This window comes from Heliangelus exortis, chromosome 23 (assembly GCF_036169615.1).
Source record: "Heliangelus exortis chromosome 23, bHelExo1.hap1, whole genome shotgun sequence".
Classification (NCBI taxonomy): domain Eukaryota; kingdom Metazoa; phylum Chordata; class Aves; order Apodiformes; family Trochilidae; genus Heliangelus; species Heliangelus exortis.
In genome coordinates, this window is record NC_092444.1 from 317019 (window position 1) to 334611 (window position 17593).

The 17593-nt window shown below is 49.8% G+C and overlaps 1 protein-coding gene across 5 annotated transcripts in view; it reads right to left on the reverse strand.

The window, feature by feature from the left end:
- Window positions 1–4627: 4627 nt before the first annotated feature.
- KAZN (kazrin, periplakin interacting protein) overlaps window positions 4628–17593 on the reverse strand; it is a 144270-nt gene continuing 131304 nt past the window's right edge. For all 5 annotated transcript variants that reach the window (XM_071766880.1, XM_071766879.1, XM_071766883.1 and 2 more), the window contains 7 exons: window positions 15596–15787; window positions 8885–9021; window positions 8049–8219; window positions 7213–7402; window positions 6444–6574; window positions 6094–6144; window positions 4628–5481 (listed from right to left, as the gene is read on the reverse strand). In XM_071766880.1, coding sequence (XP_071622981.1) covers window positions 5314–5481; window positions 6094–6144; window positions 6444–6574; window positions 7213–7402; window positions 8049–8219; window positions 8885–9021; window positions 15596–15787 — 1040 coding nt within the window. In that variant the 3' untranslated portion in view covers window positions 4628–5313. The remainder of the gene's footprint in view (window positions 5482–6093; window positions 6145–6443; window positions 6575–7212; window positions 7403–8048; window positions 8220–8884; window positions 9022–15595; window positions 15788–17593) is intronic.

Consider the following 17593-nt stretch of genomic DNA (forward strand, 5'->3'; position numbering starts at 1 on the left):
TCGGGTTACCCTGTTTTGAGGGGCAGAAATTGATCCCTGGCAGTTTTCCCCTGGTTTTGTTTTTTTTTTGTTTTGTCTTCTATTTCTGCTCAAAGGAAGGTGCTGTAAAATCCTCGCTGCAAAGCCCAGCCCAGAGCATAGCCACATCCCAAGATTCCTCCAAATCTTTCCAAAAGCTCCGGGTGAGCCACAGCTCCTGGATCCCCAGATCTGGATGACTTCTCCTAAAACAAAAACAAAAAGAGAAGCCAAATCTGTTTGAGACAGGTTATCAAGCCATCAGGTTGCATATGAATATTAATACAAAGAGTTATTTTCTACAGTCAATTAGCAACTGAAATATAACAAATCTAGGACTGAGAAGGATGCTCAGGTTTCCAACAACAGCACAGGAGAACAAAACTGGGGGTCCCATTTACCCATCCCTCTCTGGCTGCGTTAATTAAGCCCCATAGCACTAATTAAGCATTGGCACACTAACATGAAGTGAGGGTGGGTGCAGAGTCCCAACTTTGCCCCTGGGATGAAGTCCATCCCAGCCTGCTCTGGGATGGGCTCCCTACCCATCTGAGAGCTTCACCCTCAGATCCCAGTTCCCAGCCCACAGGCACTGGTCTGTACTGGCAGCTTGCTTCTCTGTGCCTCAATTTCCATAGTCTGATTCAGAGAGGGCTGCAGGCTGGGAACCTGCCGTGCAAGTGGAAAAAAACAAGGAAAAGCAGCAACCCAGGAGGCACTTTTGCACATTCCTGCTTGGCACAACCCTGGGTGGGAGGTAGGACCTTCCAGCATCTCCTGAGTGGGGTGAGGAGTCAGCACTGCCCTTCACACCAGGGCTGGGGACCAGGTGTCACTGGGGGCTGCTGGGACAGGAGGTGGTGGAGAGGCTGGCAGCAGCTCCAGTCCAACCAGTCCAACCACCATGCCAGGTCACTGTCTGCCACCCCGAGCACACACACGTCTGTGACCTGGAAAACAGAACAAGAAAACCTGCTCTATTAATAATTAGTAACAAGTGACCTGCAGCTGGGTATTAAGGAACAATTTCTTCCTGGAAAGGGTTGTCAGGCCCTGGCACAGGCTGCCCAGGGAGTGGTGGAGTCCCCATCATCCCTGGAGGGGTTTCAGAGCCCTGGAGATGTGGTGCTGAGGGACAGGGCGCAGTGGTGGCCTTGGCAGTGCTGGGGGAATGGTTGGACCTGATGACCTTAAAGGTCTTTTCCAACCAAAACAACTCCACAGTTCTGCAATTCTCTGATTCCTGCTAGCACACACCATCCCAATGATTTATTCGGGTGTTCAAGAGACACAGGGAGGTGAAATCCTAGACCAGTTTGCTCCAAGCCCCATCCAACCTGGCCTGAGACACTGCCAGGGATGGGGCAGCCACAGCTTCTCTGGGCAGCCTGGGCCAGGGGCTCAGCACCCTGACAACCAGGAGCTGTCATTTCTTTTCCTTGGTCTGGAGTTCTCACCCTCCTGACTCCATTCACAGCAGCGCCGTGGGTGCCAAGGGCACAGACACAGAGTGTTAAACCTGCAGTGAACAAACCCGGGCTCAAAACCACCCCGTGCTAAAGTTCTGGGGCTGTTTCTGTACCCCCCAGGCACGGATCAGCTTTTATTTTCCAGCCGGGAGCACTGCGGCGGCTTCATTGACTTTGTCCATCAAAGGTCACACGAGCTTTTGGCTACACGGCTGCGGGAAGCCAGTGGGGACAAAGGTGACCAGGACAGCTGTGACATTGCCTGGGATTCCCGGGATTGCTGCAGCATCCCCACGGCAGCGGGTGCCAGGCTTGGCTGCGGCTCAGGGAGTGCTCACACGATGGCAGCATCGCAGAGGGGACGCGGCAGCCCTGCAGCAGCACCACCACAACTGGGGTCCTGCCCTCACTGCTGGGGAAATGCAGGTTGGGGTGGGGATAAAGCCACCTACTAGAGACCATTCGGCCCCGGACATCACCCCCTGGGACCACTCTTCAGCCCAGGACATCACTTCTGGAGCACAGAGAAGCAGCCCCTCCACTCTCCCTGGCTCTGGTGCAGAGGACATCACCTAGTTGTCCCTTCCCAGGGAAAGGGACATGGTCCCCATGACACAGGCATCCATGGGGACACCCACCCTGGGATGGGTGCTGCACCCACAGCCCGACCCTGTTCCACTTTAGTGCAATGTTTAATTCCCGTTCATTCTAAATTACAGCTTCAGGTGACAGAGCTGGGGAACCAGCTGGCTTCTAGTGAAGTTTTCACGCTCAAATTCTCCTTATTTCAGCCTGTTCTTCCTCTTACCTGCTCTGCAGCTGCTCACAACCCCAGGGGGATGTTTCTGGTTAAAAAAAAGCAAAAAGCAAAAAACAAACAGACACACACACACACACAAAAACCCAACCCCAAATACATCTCTTAATTTACATCCTCATCGTGGTTTAGAAGAACCACAGAATCTCAGGTCTGGTCTGAAATGTTGGGGTTTTTTGGTTGCTTTTTTTCCTGGTTGATTTGTATGATTGTGGCAGATCTTTTCCCTGCAGGACACCAGACCCCCACGTACCCTCCCTGGCCACACTATCAAACCATCACCCCTGGATCCTGCCAGGATCTGCAGCCCTCACCTCCAGTGCCGTGTCCTCTGCTTGGCTCCAGCCTGTGACCTCAGCCACCAGCACCATCAGGCCCTGCTGGAAGTGCTGGCACAACCCTGCAAGTGACAAACACCATCTGACAATTTGGAATAATATTTTACCCATCCATAAATTATTACTATATCCACATTTGAATTAATAAAAATATTTTTCCATTTGTAAATTAATCATAATAATCTGTCCTCCCTTAAATTCATAATAATACATTTCCATTTGTAAATTCATAATAATTTATCCACCCATAAATTCATAATAATAACATATCCACCCATAAATTCATAATAATCTCTCCATCAGGAAGTTATTACCAGCAATCTCTCCACTAGCAAGTGGTAGCTCACGCAAACTTCTTATTTCTCTGTCCCAACTGGTTTTTCTTGGCATTACACCTTCCATATCCGAGGGGGGCTTCTGGCTGTTGCCCCCCATTCCCAAAATTTCACTCACCTTCAAGCCTTCTTTTCCCATTTTGTAGGGATGCACTGACAGCCCCAGCCTCCCACCAGCAGCACCATGTCTGGGTGCAAGTCCTCATGGCCATGGGCAAGAGCGGGTCCAGGGATGCTGCCTCCTCCTGCATCCCCCCCCAGAGGCCCCCCAGTCTCCCCCCAGCACACATCCAGCTTGTGCCTGGTGCCACCACTGGGCATAAGCTCTGGATCTCCATCAGGCAAGTGATTAAATGACATGGAGTTCATCCATACTTTAAAATAAGCTTTATTTAGATCTTTTATAATTTTATATTTGCATCCATGCCTTCAAGGACTCTCCCCCACCCAGATGGGGGAAAAGTTAAATCTAGTGTTACCCATAATTCATATGCTATTTATCCAAGTTCTCTTTTAAATAAATCATCCTCTTAGTAATTTTTAGAATTATTTCCTAATTTACAAAAAAGCTGAAATGCAAAGGAAACTACTGGATAACAAGGAGATTGCTCATCTGTTCTGGTTTAAAGTTTATATTTTAAATTATAAAAACTTGAGAACAACAAAATAATGACACCCCCCCCAAAAAAAGAAAAAACAAATCATAAAAATGCTTCTCTGCAAATGCCATGGGGGCAAACCCTGCCTGGCCATCCCAGGATTCTGCCTGGGGTGGGGGTCCCTCTGTTTGCCCCCCCAGTGGCTTCTCCCCATCATCCTGGGCATAGGGATACCCAGCAGTGGCTCTGTCAGGTGATTTAAGACCAAAAATAAAAACAACTCCTTTTTCATCAAGGGCGTACTTACTGGAATTGAACTTAGAAAACAAAACAAAACACTATTAGAGCGTCATTAAATAAATCTTAATACATTTTTTTGTTTAAGAGCTTAAAATTATATCATAAGCGTTAAAGCATAAGGTACTTATCTTGGCATAAGCAGAGCACAGGGTGGGTTAGTGGAGAGGGGAAGCAGCCACCATGCTGGGGGGGGGGGTTGGATTTTGGGGCATTTCCGATGGATTTGGAAGCACAAGCTCTGCTTGAGCTTAAAAATCACCCTGGCAGCAGAAAAACCTCCCTGGTGGGGACTCGTACCGATTGCCCCAACCTCCCCCACATGCCCCTGATGGCCATTACATTTAAAAAAAAAAAAAAAAAAAAAGCAGGCAAAGCTCCCCACCCCCTGGTCTGATTTCCCAGGAATGATTCGACTTCCAACCCCCCCATGGAAGGAGGGCTGGAACTACATGATCCTAAAGGTCCCTTCCAACCCTGAAAATTCATTGAAAATTTTATGATTTAAGTTTTTGTTTTCCAAGATGTCAAGTGCTCCTGGGGCATCTGTGGATAAGGGAACCCAGGGCAGAGAGGGGTCCACAACTCCAGCTTCTTCCCTCCCTCCCCAACCCCTCCTCACCCTCTGGGCAGCAGCTTCCCAGGATAATACAGTACAAACACATCCTTCCTCCTCCCCATCCCAACCAACTTGGAAAAATAGAAAAAAAAAAAAAGAATACCCTCCCCGCCAAAAAAAAAAAGCCCCAACAACCCCTTCTGCAATAATTTAGTTAGAATAGCTCCTCTGGGTTTGTGCAAATAAATTAAAACAACTAAAAAGGAACGTTAAAACACTTCTTTCCAGACTGGCAGGCGTTCCAACCAGCCCGTGTTGCCTCCACAGGGCTTGGCCAGGAAGACATCACGGTGAAGGAGATATTTCTTTTTTTTTTTCTTTTTTTTTCTTTTTTTTTTTTTGTGTGTGTGTGTGTTTTCTCTCTAAGGTCCCTCAGCTGGGCAGGTCCTTCATCCCCAAGTGAGGACATCCCCCGGAGAAGAGCGCGGTTTCGGACAAGAGACGTCACGAGCACAAAGTGCACAATATTTCTGGTATTTACATAGACACAGCAGTCCTTCAAGTTTCAAGTTTCATCAAAAAAAAAAACCAACAAAACAAAACAAAGAAAAAAACTGAGAAAAAAAACACCCAACAAAAAAAAAGAGGGTATAAGTACAAAAAGAACAACAACAAAACAACCAACCCAAACTGATCAACTGAAGCGACAACAAAGGAGTTACCGGTGTGGAACAACACAAAAAAAAAAAAAAAAAAAAAAAAAAAAAAAAAAAAAAAAGGAAAAAAACTGAAGTTACAACACGGCTGCAACGCTCCCAAGACAAGAGGTGACACGTCCACGGAGGGGGGTATGTACAGGGGGTGGTGAGGCCAGGGGGGAGTCACCAGTCCGCATCCTCCTCAATGTAGTAGTCGGGGGCTGTTCCATCGAAGAGGCCAGGGTCGAGGGACTTGCGCTGCTTCCCCCGGGCAAACACCCTGGAGATGGAGCCAAAGCCCATCTTTTCTTTCTTCTTTTTCCGTTTTTGGTCTTCCAGGTCCTCTAGAGACTGTGGAGAGAAGACATGGGGGTTGGCCAATGAGCTTTTCAGTCACCCGTCACCCCTCCATCCCACCCCGATCAAGCCCAGGATACAGGACCCAAAAAATACTCAGGTCCAGTTACAAAGCAAATGTTAAAAGTCCTGGACCAGAAAACCCAAGTATTCCTGAAATATCTGGGGTGGAATTTCCCAGGAATTTGGGTCTCTTTCCCCACACTTCTCGGATTTTGGTTGCTTAATTCAACTGGTTATTTCTGAGAGTTTGGCTTTTTAAGCCAGCTGGTTCAGGGTTTCAGCTTCAGGGACGTTACGGATGCTTGGAGCAAGGTCCTAGCTCACAGACTGACCATTTTAGGGTCAAACAGAGAAAATAACATGATGGAGGACTTACAAAAATCAACACTCCGATGGGTCCCAAGCACAGGAATCCCCTATGGCACTACCTGGATTTTGGGGCAAATTCCAGAAACCTCAGCCAGCCCAGGCTTAGAATTCAGGGTGGCTTCTGCTCTTCAATTAAAAAAACTAAACAAGTCAGTGTCTCTGAGCTCTCTAAATTAGTCTCCAGCACAGGACTTGCTCCCCAATGAGTTTTTTTAATGGATTTTTGTGCCTTACCTGTACAATTGGATTGTGCAAGTTCTTCTGTACCGGACCAGGACTGTCCCCCTGCAGCAAAAGAAGAAGGATCCAATGGAATCAGCCCCAACACAGCCTGGGACACCCCCCAACCTCAGTAGCTAAAAAGCAGCTTATTCTGGCAGCCAAATGGCTAAGGATCAACCCCCCAGGAAAGCAGCCCCACAGCTCAGCACACCACCTGCATCCCACCTGTGATCAGAATCATTTCAGGAAGCAAAGGACCCTAAGCATCCTCTGAGCCCATGTGTGTGTTTGTATGTGTGTGTGTGTGTCCCAGGTGAAACCCAGTTGAGGGCAGGGAACCCTCCCCATGCCTGGTGCCTTACATTGCAGAGGGAGTGTGTTCTGTGGCGGGGGGAGTTGATGTCACTCGGCGTGGAGGATCGGTCGCCCTCGGCCGCCGAAGCATCGGAGATGATGGACGGCTGCCGGGAGTGGCAGGGACTCACTCTGACCCCTGGAAGGCAGCAGAAGACACACACACACCATAGAGTTAACACCATGCCAGTGAACCCCAACCCCAAGGCAAAGCATCCAAAATTAAAAAAAAAAATAAAAAAAATTTCATTTTTGGGGTGTTGCTTTTTCCCACCCTCTGAAGGAGCAGAGCAACTCCTAAAATGGGTTTGGTTGCCTGCATGGATCTGTGATATCGAATCATAGAATAATTAGGGTTGGAAAGGACCTCTAAACATCATCAAGCCCAGCCCCCCTTCAGTCAGCAGGGCCACCCTCAACTAGATCAGGGTGCTCAGAGCCTCCTGGAGTCTCACCTTGAATATCTCCAGGGATGAGGCTTCCACCATGCCCCTGGGCAACCTGTGCCATTGTTCCACCACCCTCATAGTACAGAGCTTTTTCCTAACATCCAATCTAAAACTACTCTTCTCTAATTTAAACCCATTGCCCCTCATCCTGTCACTCCAGGCCCTTGCTAACAGTCCCTCTCCACCCTTCCTGAAGCCTCTCTAGATAGCAGAGGGGGCATCTGCTGGGGCATCTGCTCCCAACCCAGCCCCTGGGCTCAGCGTTTTGCAAGCAGTCCATCCCGTAGTCCCTCCTCAGCTCCTGGCAGGACTGGTGCTGAGGGCTCACCTTGCCGCTCGGCCGCGTGCTGGGGGTGGGAGTGGTAGAGGGTCTGCTGGCTCTGCCGGATGGCGGCGGTCAGCGGGAGGTCAGCCTGCATCACCCACTCCTGGTTGCCATTCAGCACCGTCTCGCCCGGCATGGCCAAGGAGTGGCGCTTGGGGACATCCTTGGTCAGCGTGGCAAGGGACTGCTTGGCCTGGGGAAGGGATGGTAGAATCATCCTGGTTGGAAAGGACCTTCCTCAAGGTCACCGAGTCCAACCCGCAGTCCTACACCACCTTAACCACTAAATCATCTCCTGAAGCCCCTCATCCACCCATTGTTTGAATATGCAATACCCACTGTTTGATGGTGACTCCACCGCCTCCCTGGGCAGCCTGCTCCAACACTTCACCACTCTTTCAGTGAAGAAATTTTTCCTAAAACCTAATCCGAACCTCCCCTGGAGCCACCTGAACCCACCACCTCTTGTCCTATCACAAGTGACGTCAAGGTGGTGATGGCTGGGGAGAAAAGCCGTATTAACCATATCAGCATCTCCTGGAGCAGGAGCACTAAATTGCACCATTTTTGGTAAATAAATCCCTTTGTAAATAAATCCCCAAACTGTGCTGCTCCCTGCAATAGGGATTTCAGCTCCTTTCTAGTGATGCATTTTTTTACTGCCAGCACTGCAGTAGTGCAACCAATGCAGCAAACGCTTCCCAAGAAACATTTAAGTTCAGCAAGAAACATTTAACTTCAGCAAAAAATATTTAAGTTCTGCAAAGTTGGGTTGTTTCAAGCCCTCAAGCTGCTGAGCCCAGCACCTCGAGCTGTGCCTGCTGCCTTGTGGAGCTCACCATGGCCAGCTCAGCCTCCAGCTCCTTCATGCGGTTGTCCTTCAGGTCGAGCTGGGAGCGGAGGGAGCTGGCGTGGTCGGTGGCCTCCTTGGCTTGTCGTCTCAGCTCCCACTTCTCCCTCTCCAGGAGGTCCTTCTCCTTGGCCAGGGCTTTCACCGCATCCTCGCTCTCCTGTGGGGACACGAGGTGGTCAGCAAGATGGAGAAACCTGATGTGCTACTACAAATCCTTCTCCTGTGACACCTTCAGGGTCACCTGACTGCTGCACCTTTGGGTGTCACGAGAGGGAGAAGCAGGGAGCTGCAGGACGCAGCCAGTCCCCCCAAAAGTTATGCTTACCATGTAGCTGGCTAAAATGACATAAAATTTCCTAAATCTAGCTTGATGGCCTGATTTCCTCTCACAGAATCCCAGACTGGTTTGGATTGAAAGGGACTTCGGTGATCATACAGTCCCACTCTGCCATGGTCAGGGACACCTCCCACCAGCCCAGGTTGTTCCCAGCCCCATCCAACCTTCAACACTGCCAGGGATGGGGCAGCCACAGCTTCTCTGGGAAACCTGGGACAGGGGCTCAGCACCCTCACCCCAAAGAATTTCTTCCCAATGTCCAACCTCAATCCCCCCTCTCCCAGTTCAAACCATTCCCCCTCATCCCATCCCTCCAGGCCCTTCTCCAAAGCCCATTTATTCACCGCCAACCTCCTGTGCTCCAGCAGAGCAGCATCTGCCCCCTCGCAAGAGGTCAGATGGAGATCTGGGGATTTTTTGTCCAATTCTTTTTGTGCCAATCCCACCCCAGGAGAGGGGGATTCCCACTGTGTTCCCACACTCACTTTCCTGTGCTGCTCGTAGTTGCGGATGAAGTCGCGGAGCTGCTCCTCGCGGCTCTCCAGCGTGGCGTAGAGCTGCTGCATCTGGCTCACCAGGTCGGTCTTCTCCACCTTCAGCCGCTTGCGGTCAGCTTTCATGGCTGTGGGAGAGACCAGGAGCTTGAGGGCAAGGGGCACAGCAACTCCTTTGCCTTCACTGCCGTTGTTTTTTTCAAGGGAAAAGGCAACAAAATGCTGAGCCCAGGGGCTGGGTTGGGAGCAGATGCCCCCTCTGCTATCTAGAGAGGCTTCAGGAAGGGTGGAGAGGGACTGTTAGCAAGGGCCTGGAGTGACAGGATGAGGGGCAATGGGTTTAAATTAGAGAAGAGTAGATTTAGATTGGATGTTAGGAAAAAGCCCTGTACCGTGAGGGTTGCCCAGGGGTGTGGTGGAAGCCTTATCCCTGGAGATATTCAAGGTGAGGCTCAAGGAGGCTCTGAGCAACCTGATCTAGTTGAGGGTAGTTGGGCTTGATGATGTTTTGAGGTCCTTTCCAATTTATTATTTCCAAATTACCCTATGATTCCCTCCATTCCTGCACCTAGCAGCCCCCCAAAGCACCCACCACATCCCTTCAATAGCTCCACATCATCTCCCAGCCACCACTGAGCAGCTCAAACCCTAGAAAAGGAGATTCAGGAACAAAATCATGTCTCCAGGCTCAGGGCCCAGAGCAGGAAAACCTGTTGCTCCCTTGCCAGGATAAATAAACCACAATTGGTATATTTTTAGCAGCCAGGCAGATTCCTGCTGTGCTCCCACAAGCCAGGACATGTCTCCCTGAGTGTCCCCTTCCAGCTCAATAATGCTGTGGGGGGACAAGAGGACAAAGTGGGAGGCTTGGGGGGACCGAGGGCACCAGGGGATGGGATGGGGAAGGTTCACAAGTCCCAAGAGAAAATGAAGAGCTTTGGGTTTTCCCTCTCCTCTGCACCATCAAGAAATGCTTGTGGACCACCAAGGGGTGCTGGCCCACCACAGACAGGGACAGCTTCCTGTAAATCCAGTAAAACCAGGGACATTTACAGAAACACCACACTGGTCAAGTGATTCCAGTAATTTCTGCACCTTAAGTGCTTTGCCCAGCCTTGACAGCACTGCAGAAATGCCATCCAGCTCCCTGCTCTGTATACATCCCACCAAAACAACACCCAGTCGAGGACTTAACTGTACAAATATTGCTTTCCATGATAGGAGAGACTTCAAATACTTTTCCACCCTGAGGAAATGCTGTTCCAGAGGGACTGGGATGGCCTGAAACACCCTCTGCCCTGCAGCGCTCCCTGCGCTTGCAGGAACCTTTCAAGTCACCCCTACATGGGCCAAAAAATCCTAACCCCCCCCAAACCAACCCATAAAATCCACCACAAAGCTACCAAGAGCTGTCTGTATTACCAAAGCTGCTGGAAGATGACAGCACTGTAATGAGTGGGACCTGTCCCCACACACAGCTCCCACCCATTTCGATGAGATTAGAGAAATCCACAATGATTTTGGCATTTCCTGCCCCTGAGGTAAAGCAAAACCCACAAAAACATCAATCCAGCTGAGGAATGCCACAACAATTTACCTTGTCCCATGACAGGGAGCCCTTGTGACTCCTCCTTGCCCACTTCAATGAATGTGACCCCTCCTGGGACTTCTCAGCCCCTTCCACCACCATGACTTTTCTTATTTATTTTTTTTCCCCCTAGCTTGGGAAATCACTACAGAAACTCTAAAAATAATCACAGCCAGACCATGTCTTAAATTTTTAAAAAGCCCTTTTCCTGTTGCCTCCCCCCAGCCCAGCCACATGAACTAAAAACTTGCTGAAAAAAGAAGCCCAAATGATGAGAGTCAACAGAGATGGGGTTGGAGCTGGAGAAGTTGGGAACTGAAGTTACTGACTGGAGCTTGAGGACAGGAGAAGTGAGGAGAAGTTTGGGCTTTAGAGGGGGAATTTCAGCCCTTGGAACCTTTCCCAGGCAGGCTCAATCTCAACCTTATCCCTGTAGGATAACACATCAATGTAAACCCCACTGTGTTCAAGCCTTTGAACACTTTCTGACATATTTATATATATATATATAAATATATAATTTCCTTGAGAATGCTGAGAGGCTCTTCTAGAAGTTTTATCCACATCCACACTCTCATGCTGGAGACAACTGAAGGTTACTAATGAATTTAATTAAATAGGAGGTCTCCTATAGCACCCAACCTGCTTTAATCAATGGCACCACTCAGGGTCCCCCCAGATTTAGGGAAAACATTTCATCGCTTGCCAAAAAAAAAATACAAAAAAATGCTCACTAGTATTACTAGGAGAAGAGCCCATACCATGTCCCAACACTGAATATTTCCCAATATTCATGCCAGCCAATCCTGCAAGAAGCTGAAGGACTTAGGGCACTGCAGGAGCAGGTTTTGTCCCACTGCCCCAACAGGACAATTTACCATTTGCTTCAGTTCATATTCAAGAGATTTGCTGCAATTAACACACTTGTATCCCCCTCCTCTCCATTACCACCGCTCTCCCTCTCCAAACCTGATGAGCTCCAAAGATTTATCAGTGGTTGGAGAACTTCATTCCAAACCCAATTAATTGGAAATTAATCGAAAGGGGCAGGAGAAGAAGTTATGCAAAAGTGAGCAGTGGGAGCTGCCAGAGCTCCTGGAGCAGGCACTGCTGGCTGCATGGCTTAAATGAGCCCTGCTAATTACTCAGCTGGGGAATATGAGCCATTGCCATCCCTGGTGTGATGGCAGGAGGAGCCAAGGAGGGATCAAGAGAGTTTTCACTGCTCGGGGGTCAACCATTGAGGAGAAATGGCTTTTTGCTTTATTCCCATGATGCAGGGCTGGGTTTCTGTAGCCCAGCCACCCAGGAATATTGAAATAAGTGTCAGTGGGCTCTGGCAAAACCTCCCACCTGGTTATAAACCCAAAACAAGAAATCCTAAACTCATTCCACGAGTGTGAAGTGTTTCTTGTGCAGCTCCTTTGCATGATTAATTTATCCCTCCCACCCAAAGCTCACAGCGAAAATAGAGGGGGAACTCACCAGCTCCCACCCTGGGCTCTGTACCAGTCAGTGATGGGAAAGCCTGGTGGGGAACAGCAATGTGAACCCCCCTCAGCTCTCCTCATCACCTTCCACGTTCCTCTCTTTCCTGTCACTTGAGCTTCCACCTCCTGCCACATGATCCGTCCCCTGAGCATCGCTCCTTCAGGAGAAGGATGGCAGAGGCAGAGCTGTAATGGGACCTCTGAGTCCTCTCACAGCCCAAACAATTAAAAATGTCCCCCCAGCACCTTCTGTTTCCAGCTTCACCCACCAAGCTGACATCTCATGCACCAGCCTCAGATCACTGAAGGTGCTACCATCCCATGGCCCAGGTCTGGCCTTGATGAGCCAGGTGTAAATCAGCTGCCCCGTGCTAACACCTTTCCACTAGGATGGGGCTGCTACAAATAACCTTCTCCCCCCCTTCAAAAGTCACACTATCAAATTAAGGGAAAATAAGGCAGTGGTGATCACACCACCTAACCCAGGTTTGCTCAGAGGGAATACAGGTAATAAGTTTCACAGCCTTGGTAATGTGATACTCGATGCAAAACAACCATGTTTGGACCACAGAAACAGCATCCCTGCTCCAGGGACAAAGCAGCAGAGCCTAAACACAAGCTGGGGAGCCAGCAGTGGATGCAGCCCACCTCTAAAATGCCACTTCCTTCAATTTCCAGGACTTCTCTCAGCCTGTGCAACGTGGATTTTCATGCCAAGACTACATTCCAAGCTGAGCAGATCCCTTCCTGAATCATACACTTCTTTTCTAACGTGGGGAAAGGCTTCCTCAGGGAGCAACACTCAAGCCCTGTGCAAGAGGAAGGTGTGAACCCATCCTGTCCCATCAACACTGACTTAACTTCCCCTTTTCCTCCATTGCAACCATGAAATTCAGCTGCTGTCATCATGACTAAGCCAGAAATTGGGTCAGCCCCACGCAGGGCTGCAGCACCGCTCCTCACTTTGTCATCGAACAGGCGCGCGGGTGCTCGTCCCCATCTGCAGAGATTTTACCACTGGAGGTGTCAGGCAGAGCCTCCCCTCACGCCTGGGCTTGCAGAGCTTGGGCACAGGCAGGAAATTCGGGTGCAGAGCTGAATTTCAGGAAATCATTAGAGGTATTCGCCTTGGGGGGAATTTACCTGGAAACACCCTGCAACAAGGCCACAGCCCTTCCCAATCAGCCTCCCCCATGGCCAGGACAAAGTGGCCAATGACCATGGCTGTGAGGCTAAGGTGGATCCTCAAAGGAGCACTGAGGGGTTTCTGTACTGTTTTCTCCTCTGTCCCCTTAATGGAGAGGGCTTCCTTGGGAAGGTCCATGGCTGGGACATCCATCTGCTAGGACATCACAGAATGACAGAAAGTTACAGGCTGGAAGGGACCTCAAAAGATCACTGAGTCCAACCCCCCTGCCAGAGCAGGGTCACCTCCAGCAGTCACACAGGAACACAGCCAGGTGGGTTTTGAATGTCCCAGGTGGGAAAGAGACTCCACAACCTCCATGGGCAGCCTGGGCCAGGGCTCTGCCACCCTCACAGTGAAAAAATTCTTCCTTATATTTATACGGAACCACTCTGTATATATTTATATTCCAGTTTATAAGCATTGCCCTTGTCCTACTGTTAGTCACCCCTGAGAAAAGATATCCATCTGCTGGGACATCCATGCACCCATTTCCTTGTCACCTAGGCCCTTGCTGCAGCAAGGCTTCTGCCACCCCAAAAACTGTTCCCCAGGCTCACAGCTCCAAGCTGTGCATTTAGGAGGGAGGAGACCAAGCTCCAACCTATCTGAGGAGCAGATATGAAGTCACTTGATACCTTCCTGAGCATTAGGGAAAGCCAGCCTGAGATCTCCACCTTGGCACTCAGAAAGGAAACAGAAACCAGGTTTGCTCTGTGTAATTATCCCACTGGCAAGCTCCAGCCTCTTGGATTTCCTTCCCAGAAATGGAATTTCTGCCATTAGCAGCATCCAGGAGCCAGACCCAGCATGGTATGCTCTTCCAAATTACCCAAACATTTTCCAATATTGCATTGAGGGAAGAAGCTTTTAAAAGCTTTGGATTTTAAAAGGCTTCTTGTGATGTGTCCTTCCAAGAGCAAGCTGAGATTCCCTCTTCTCAGCCATCACACCTTCAGAGGAGCCCTGGAAAACCAATCCCAGCAGCTCAGAGAGTGTCCAATAAAAGCTCAATAAAACCCAACAATGTACTCCTTAAATACTCTCAATTCTCAAGCCAAACTCACTTCTTCTCTATACTGTCCTCCATAGAATTGTGTATGACCTCACTGCAGTTTCCAAGATTACTTCTTATTATCCTTTTTTTTTTTTGCAAATGATCTTAAAATAGTTCAGCTCTTCCATATTTTGCACTTAGCAGCACTTCTCGTCCGCAACAGAGCAAATATTCTCTAATTAAGTTTCTTTTTTTTTTCTTCTCTAATTAGGGTTTTATAAGCCCAAAGCATTTCCTGCTGCCAGAGGCTGCACTGGTGACATCGAGAGGGTAGGAGGGGTAAGATTTTGAGGATATTTTGGCTGCTACTAATTTATAGCGATGCTTAGAGAGGGATAAAAATACAATTTTCTGAAATCCCCTCCCCGAATACAGACTCAGCCCAGTTCCCTGCCATCTCAGTATCCCGGACTGGGGGAGATGCAGTAGGATTGGGGCTCTCACCCCCCCCACCCCTTGTCACCATGCAGCCTCTGAGCCTGAAAACTTTTGACAGCCCCTGTTAGTAATCCCCAAACACGAGCTGACAAGTGGAAGTTATCCTTGGTATGGTGGGGATTTGAGATGATATTCAGAGCCATGGCACTGCTAGGATTTGACTCACGAGAGCCTTCCCCTGCTTGGGTCATCCCCTGGCTCTGGCTACCAAACCATCCTGGACTTACTGCCAGTTTGGTTTTGGGGAGGAGAAGCTGCAATGTCTTGTTTCACAGAATCACAGAATTGTTCTAGTTGGAAAAGACCTTGGAGATCATTGAATCCAATCATTCGCCCAGCACTTCCAAGGCCACCACTGAATCATGTCCCTCAACACCACATCTGCCACAGCTTCTCTGGGCAACCTGGGCCACCCTCACAGCAAAGAATTTCTCCCTCAGATCTTCTCTCCATCTCCCCTCTTGCAGCTGAAAACTCTTACAGGACCTTAAAGCCCACCCAGTTCCACCCCCCTGCCAGGTCAGGGACACCTCCCACCAGCTCAGGTTTGTCCAAGCCCCATCCAACCTTCAACACTGCCAGGTATGGAGTAGCCACAGCTTCTCTGGGAAACCTGGGACAGGTGCTCAGCACCCTCACAACAAACAATTTCTTCCCCATCTCCAACCTCAGTCTCCTTTCTGCCAGTTCCAAGCCGTTCCCCCTCATCCCATCCCTCCAGGCCCTTGTCCCAAGTCCCTCCCCAGCTTTCCTGGAGCCCCTTCAGGCACTGGAAGGTGCTCTAAGGTCTCCCCATTGCAGCCTTCTCTTCTCCAGGCTGAACACCCCCAACTCTCTCAGCCTGGCTCCACAGAAGAGCTGCTCCAGCCTTTCATCACTTAACTTCTTGAAAGTTTCAGGTCCTACAGAGAGGTGGAGGATGAGAAGAACATGCAGCCCTTACCCTGCAGAGCCTCCTTGGCCCGTGCCAGCTCCTGCTCCTTCTGTGCCAGCTGCACCTTCAGCTCGGTGGCCGAGAGGACCTCTGGTGACTTGCTGCCATGTGTCTCCTCCAGGTCTTTGGTCAGCATTTCCTTCATTTGCCGGAGCAGGTGAACCTCCTCCTGCAGCTGGGCCACCTCCTCCCTCAGCAGGGCTGGAGGAAGAGGAGACACAATGTGAGGAAGTGAGGGATGGATCCTGGCACAGCTCAGAGCTCCAACCCCTGGGCAAATGTTGCTGTAGTGACACCTTTACCACCACCATCACCACCCCCCCTCTTTTGCACAGCCCAGAATCTGCAAGGGTTCTTGCAGCACCCTGGGAGTGGAGGTGGAGGAGGGATGTGATGGGGAGGGCCCTCTACTAGGTATTGGGTTTGGGCCTGTTTGTATTAAAAGAATTTAAAATAAATACTAATATCCAATGAGAATGATAACCCAAGAACCAGGTCTTCACCCAGAGCACTCAGGAACAGGGTGATGGTAGGGCTGGTGTCCACCCTGCCCCACCTGAGACACCCCAGCCCTGCCTCCATCCATCCCCACATTCAGTACCCAACAAAACTCAACACAACCACGCCAAGAGCAGAAAGAAGAAAACAACACTTTTACCAGCAGCCCCAAATCTTGAATTTTTCAGATAAATGCCCAGTGACCATTTTGCCCCTCAAAGCTGCTGCATGGCAGGAGCAACCCTGCACATCCTGGCAGGTCCCCTCTGCACTGGGGGAAGCTCCAGTGACCCCTGCTTAAGGTAATAAATTGCTTTTCTTTTATTTCTGCATTATACCCATTGCTCTTGCCTCCTTTCACTATCCCCTCTCTGCAAAACACCTTCCAGGCTATGCATCACTGCTGCTATCCTCTCCATGAGCCAGACATCCCCATCTAAAATGCCCCACACAAGGGTGCAAACACACTTTTACCCCTGCTTTGAGGATAGGCAGAGAAAATCTGTTCATCAGCCAAAGGGCTTCTTGATTTTTTGAGCTTGCACCATGCCCCTGGGACACGGGGAGAAAGAAAATAAAGGCCTCAGCATGCCCCTTGCAGTTACCTCCAAAATAAAACAAAATAAAAATAAAATTAACTGACCCCTCTCCAAGCTACTGTGGGTTGGTCCTTTCCCCACTGCCACCAAGCATCAGGAGCCTGCTGGGCACTGGATAAGCATGAAATGCAGGTTTTTTTCCATTTATTTTTGCTATTTTCATCCCCGTGTGCAGGGCAAGGAGAGAGGTGATGCCAGCAGAGGGACGGGGAGCAGCGGCTGCCCCCAGCCTGGCCAGCAGCTGCACCAGGAAGGCATTAAATATGCTTTGCATACTTGAAATGCTTCCCATCCAAAAAAAAAACTGGCAAGGCCTCCTTCTGTAAATTATTTAGCAATAAAGTCACTAACGAGGAACAGTCAAGCTCCAGGCTGGGGATTTCGCTGCAGTCCAAAAAGTTTGCATGAAATTCGGGCAAAAAGCAAGAAGTGGGAAGCGGCCAAGGCCAAAGGCACCTTTCCCAGGGGCTGCAGAAATGCTGCAGAAATGCTGCCATTCCCCTCCAGCCCCTGGGAAAGTGGGGGAAGATGTAAGGGGCTCATAGCACCATAATATTTACTGTGCCAAATCCACCCTGGCCAAGAAAGCCCCACACAGCACCAATGGGTGCTGTTAATGACCCATTTTTTGCCCCCTGGTAATTCATTTTCACCTCTCATGACAAGCTGTGATACAACAGGGCTATGCTCTGGCAAATCATTAACCTGTGGAAGAGGCAGGAGGCTGGGCAGCTTGTGTGAGAACCACTGATCCTGCCGGATTTCTGCAAACTGCAGCATTTTGGTGGGAACTCAAGAAAATCCCAGGCACACCCCTGGGGAGGAGAAATGAGCCCAAGGAAGGGCAGCCTGGGGGGAATTCTGTAGCAGAACATCCCAGAGTAGTCCTTTGGCATGGCCCAAAAATCAG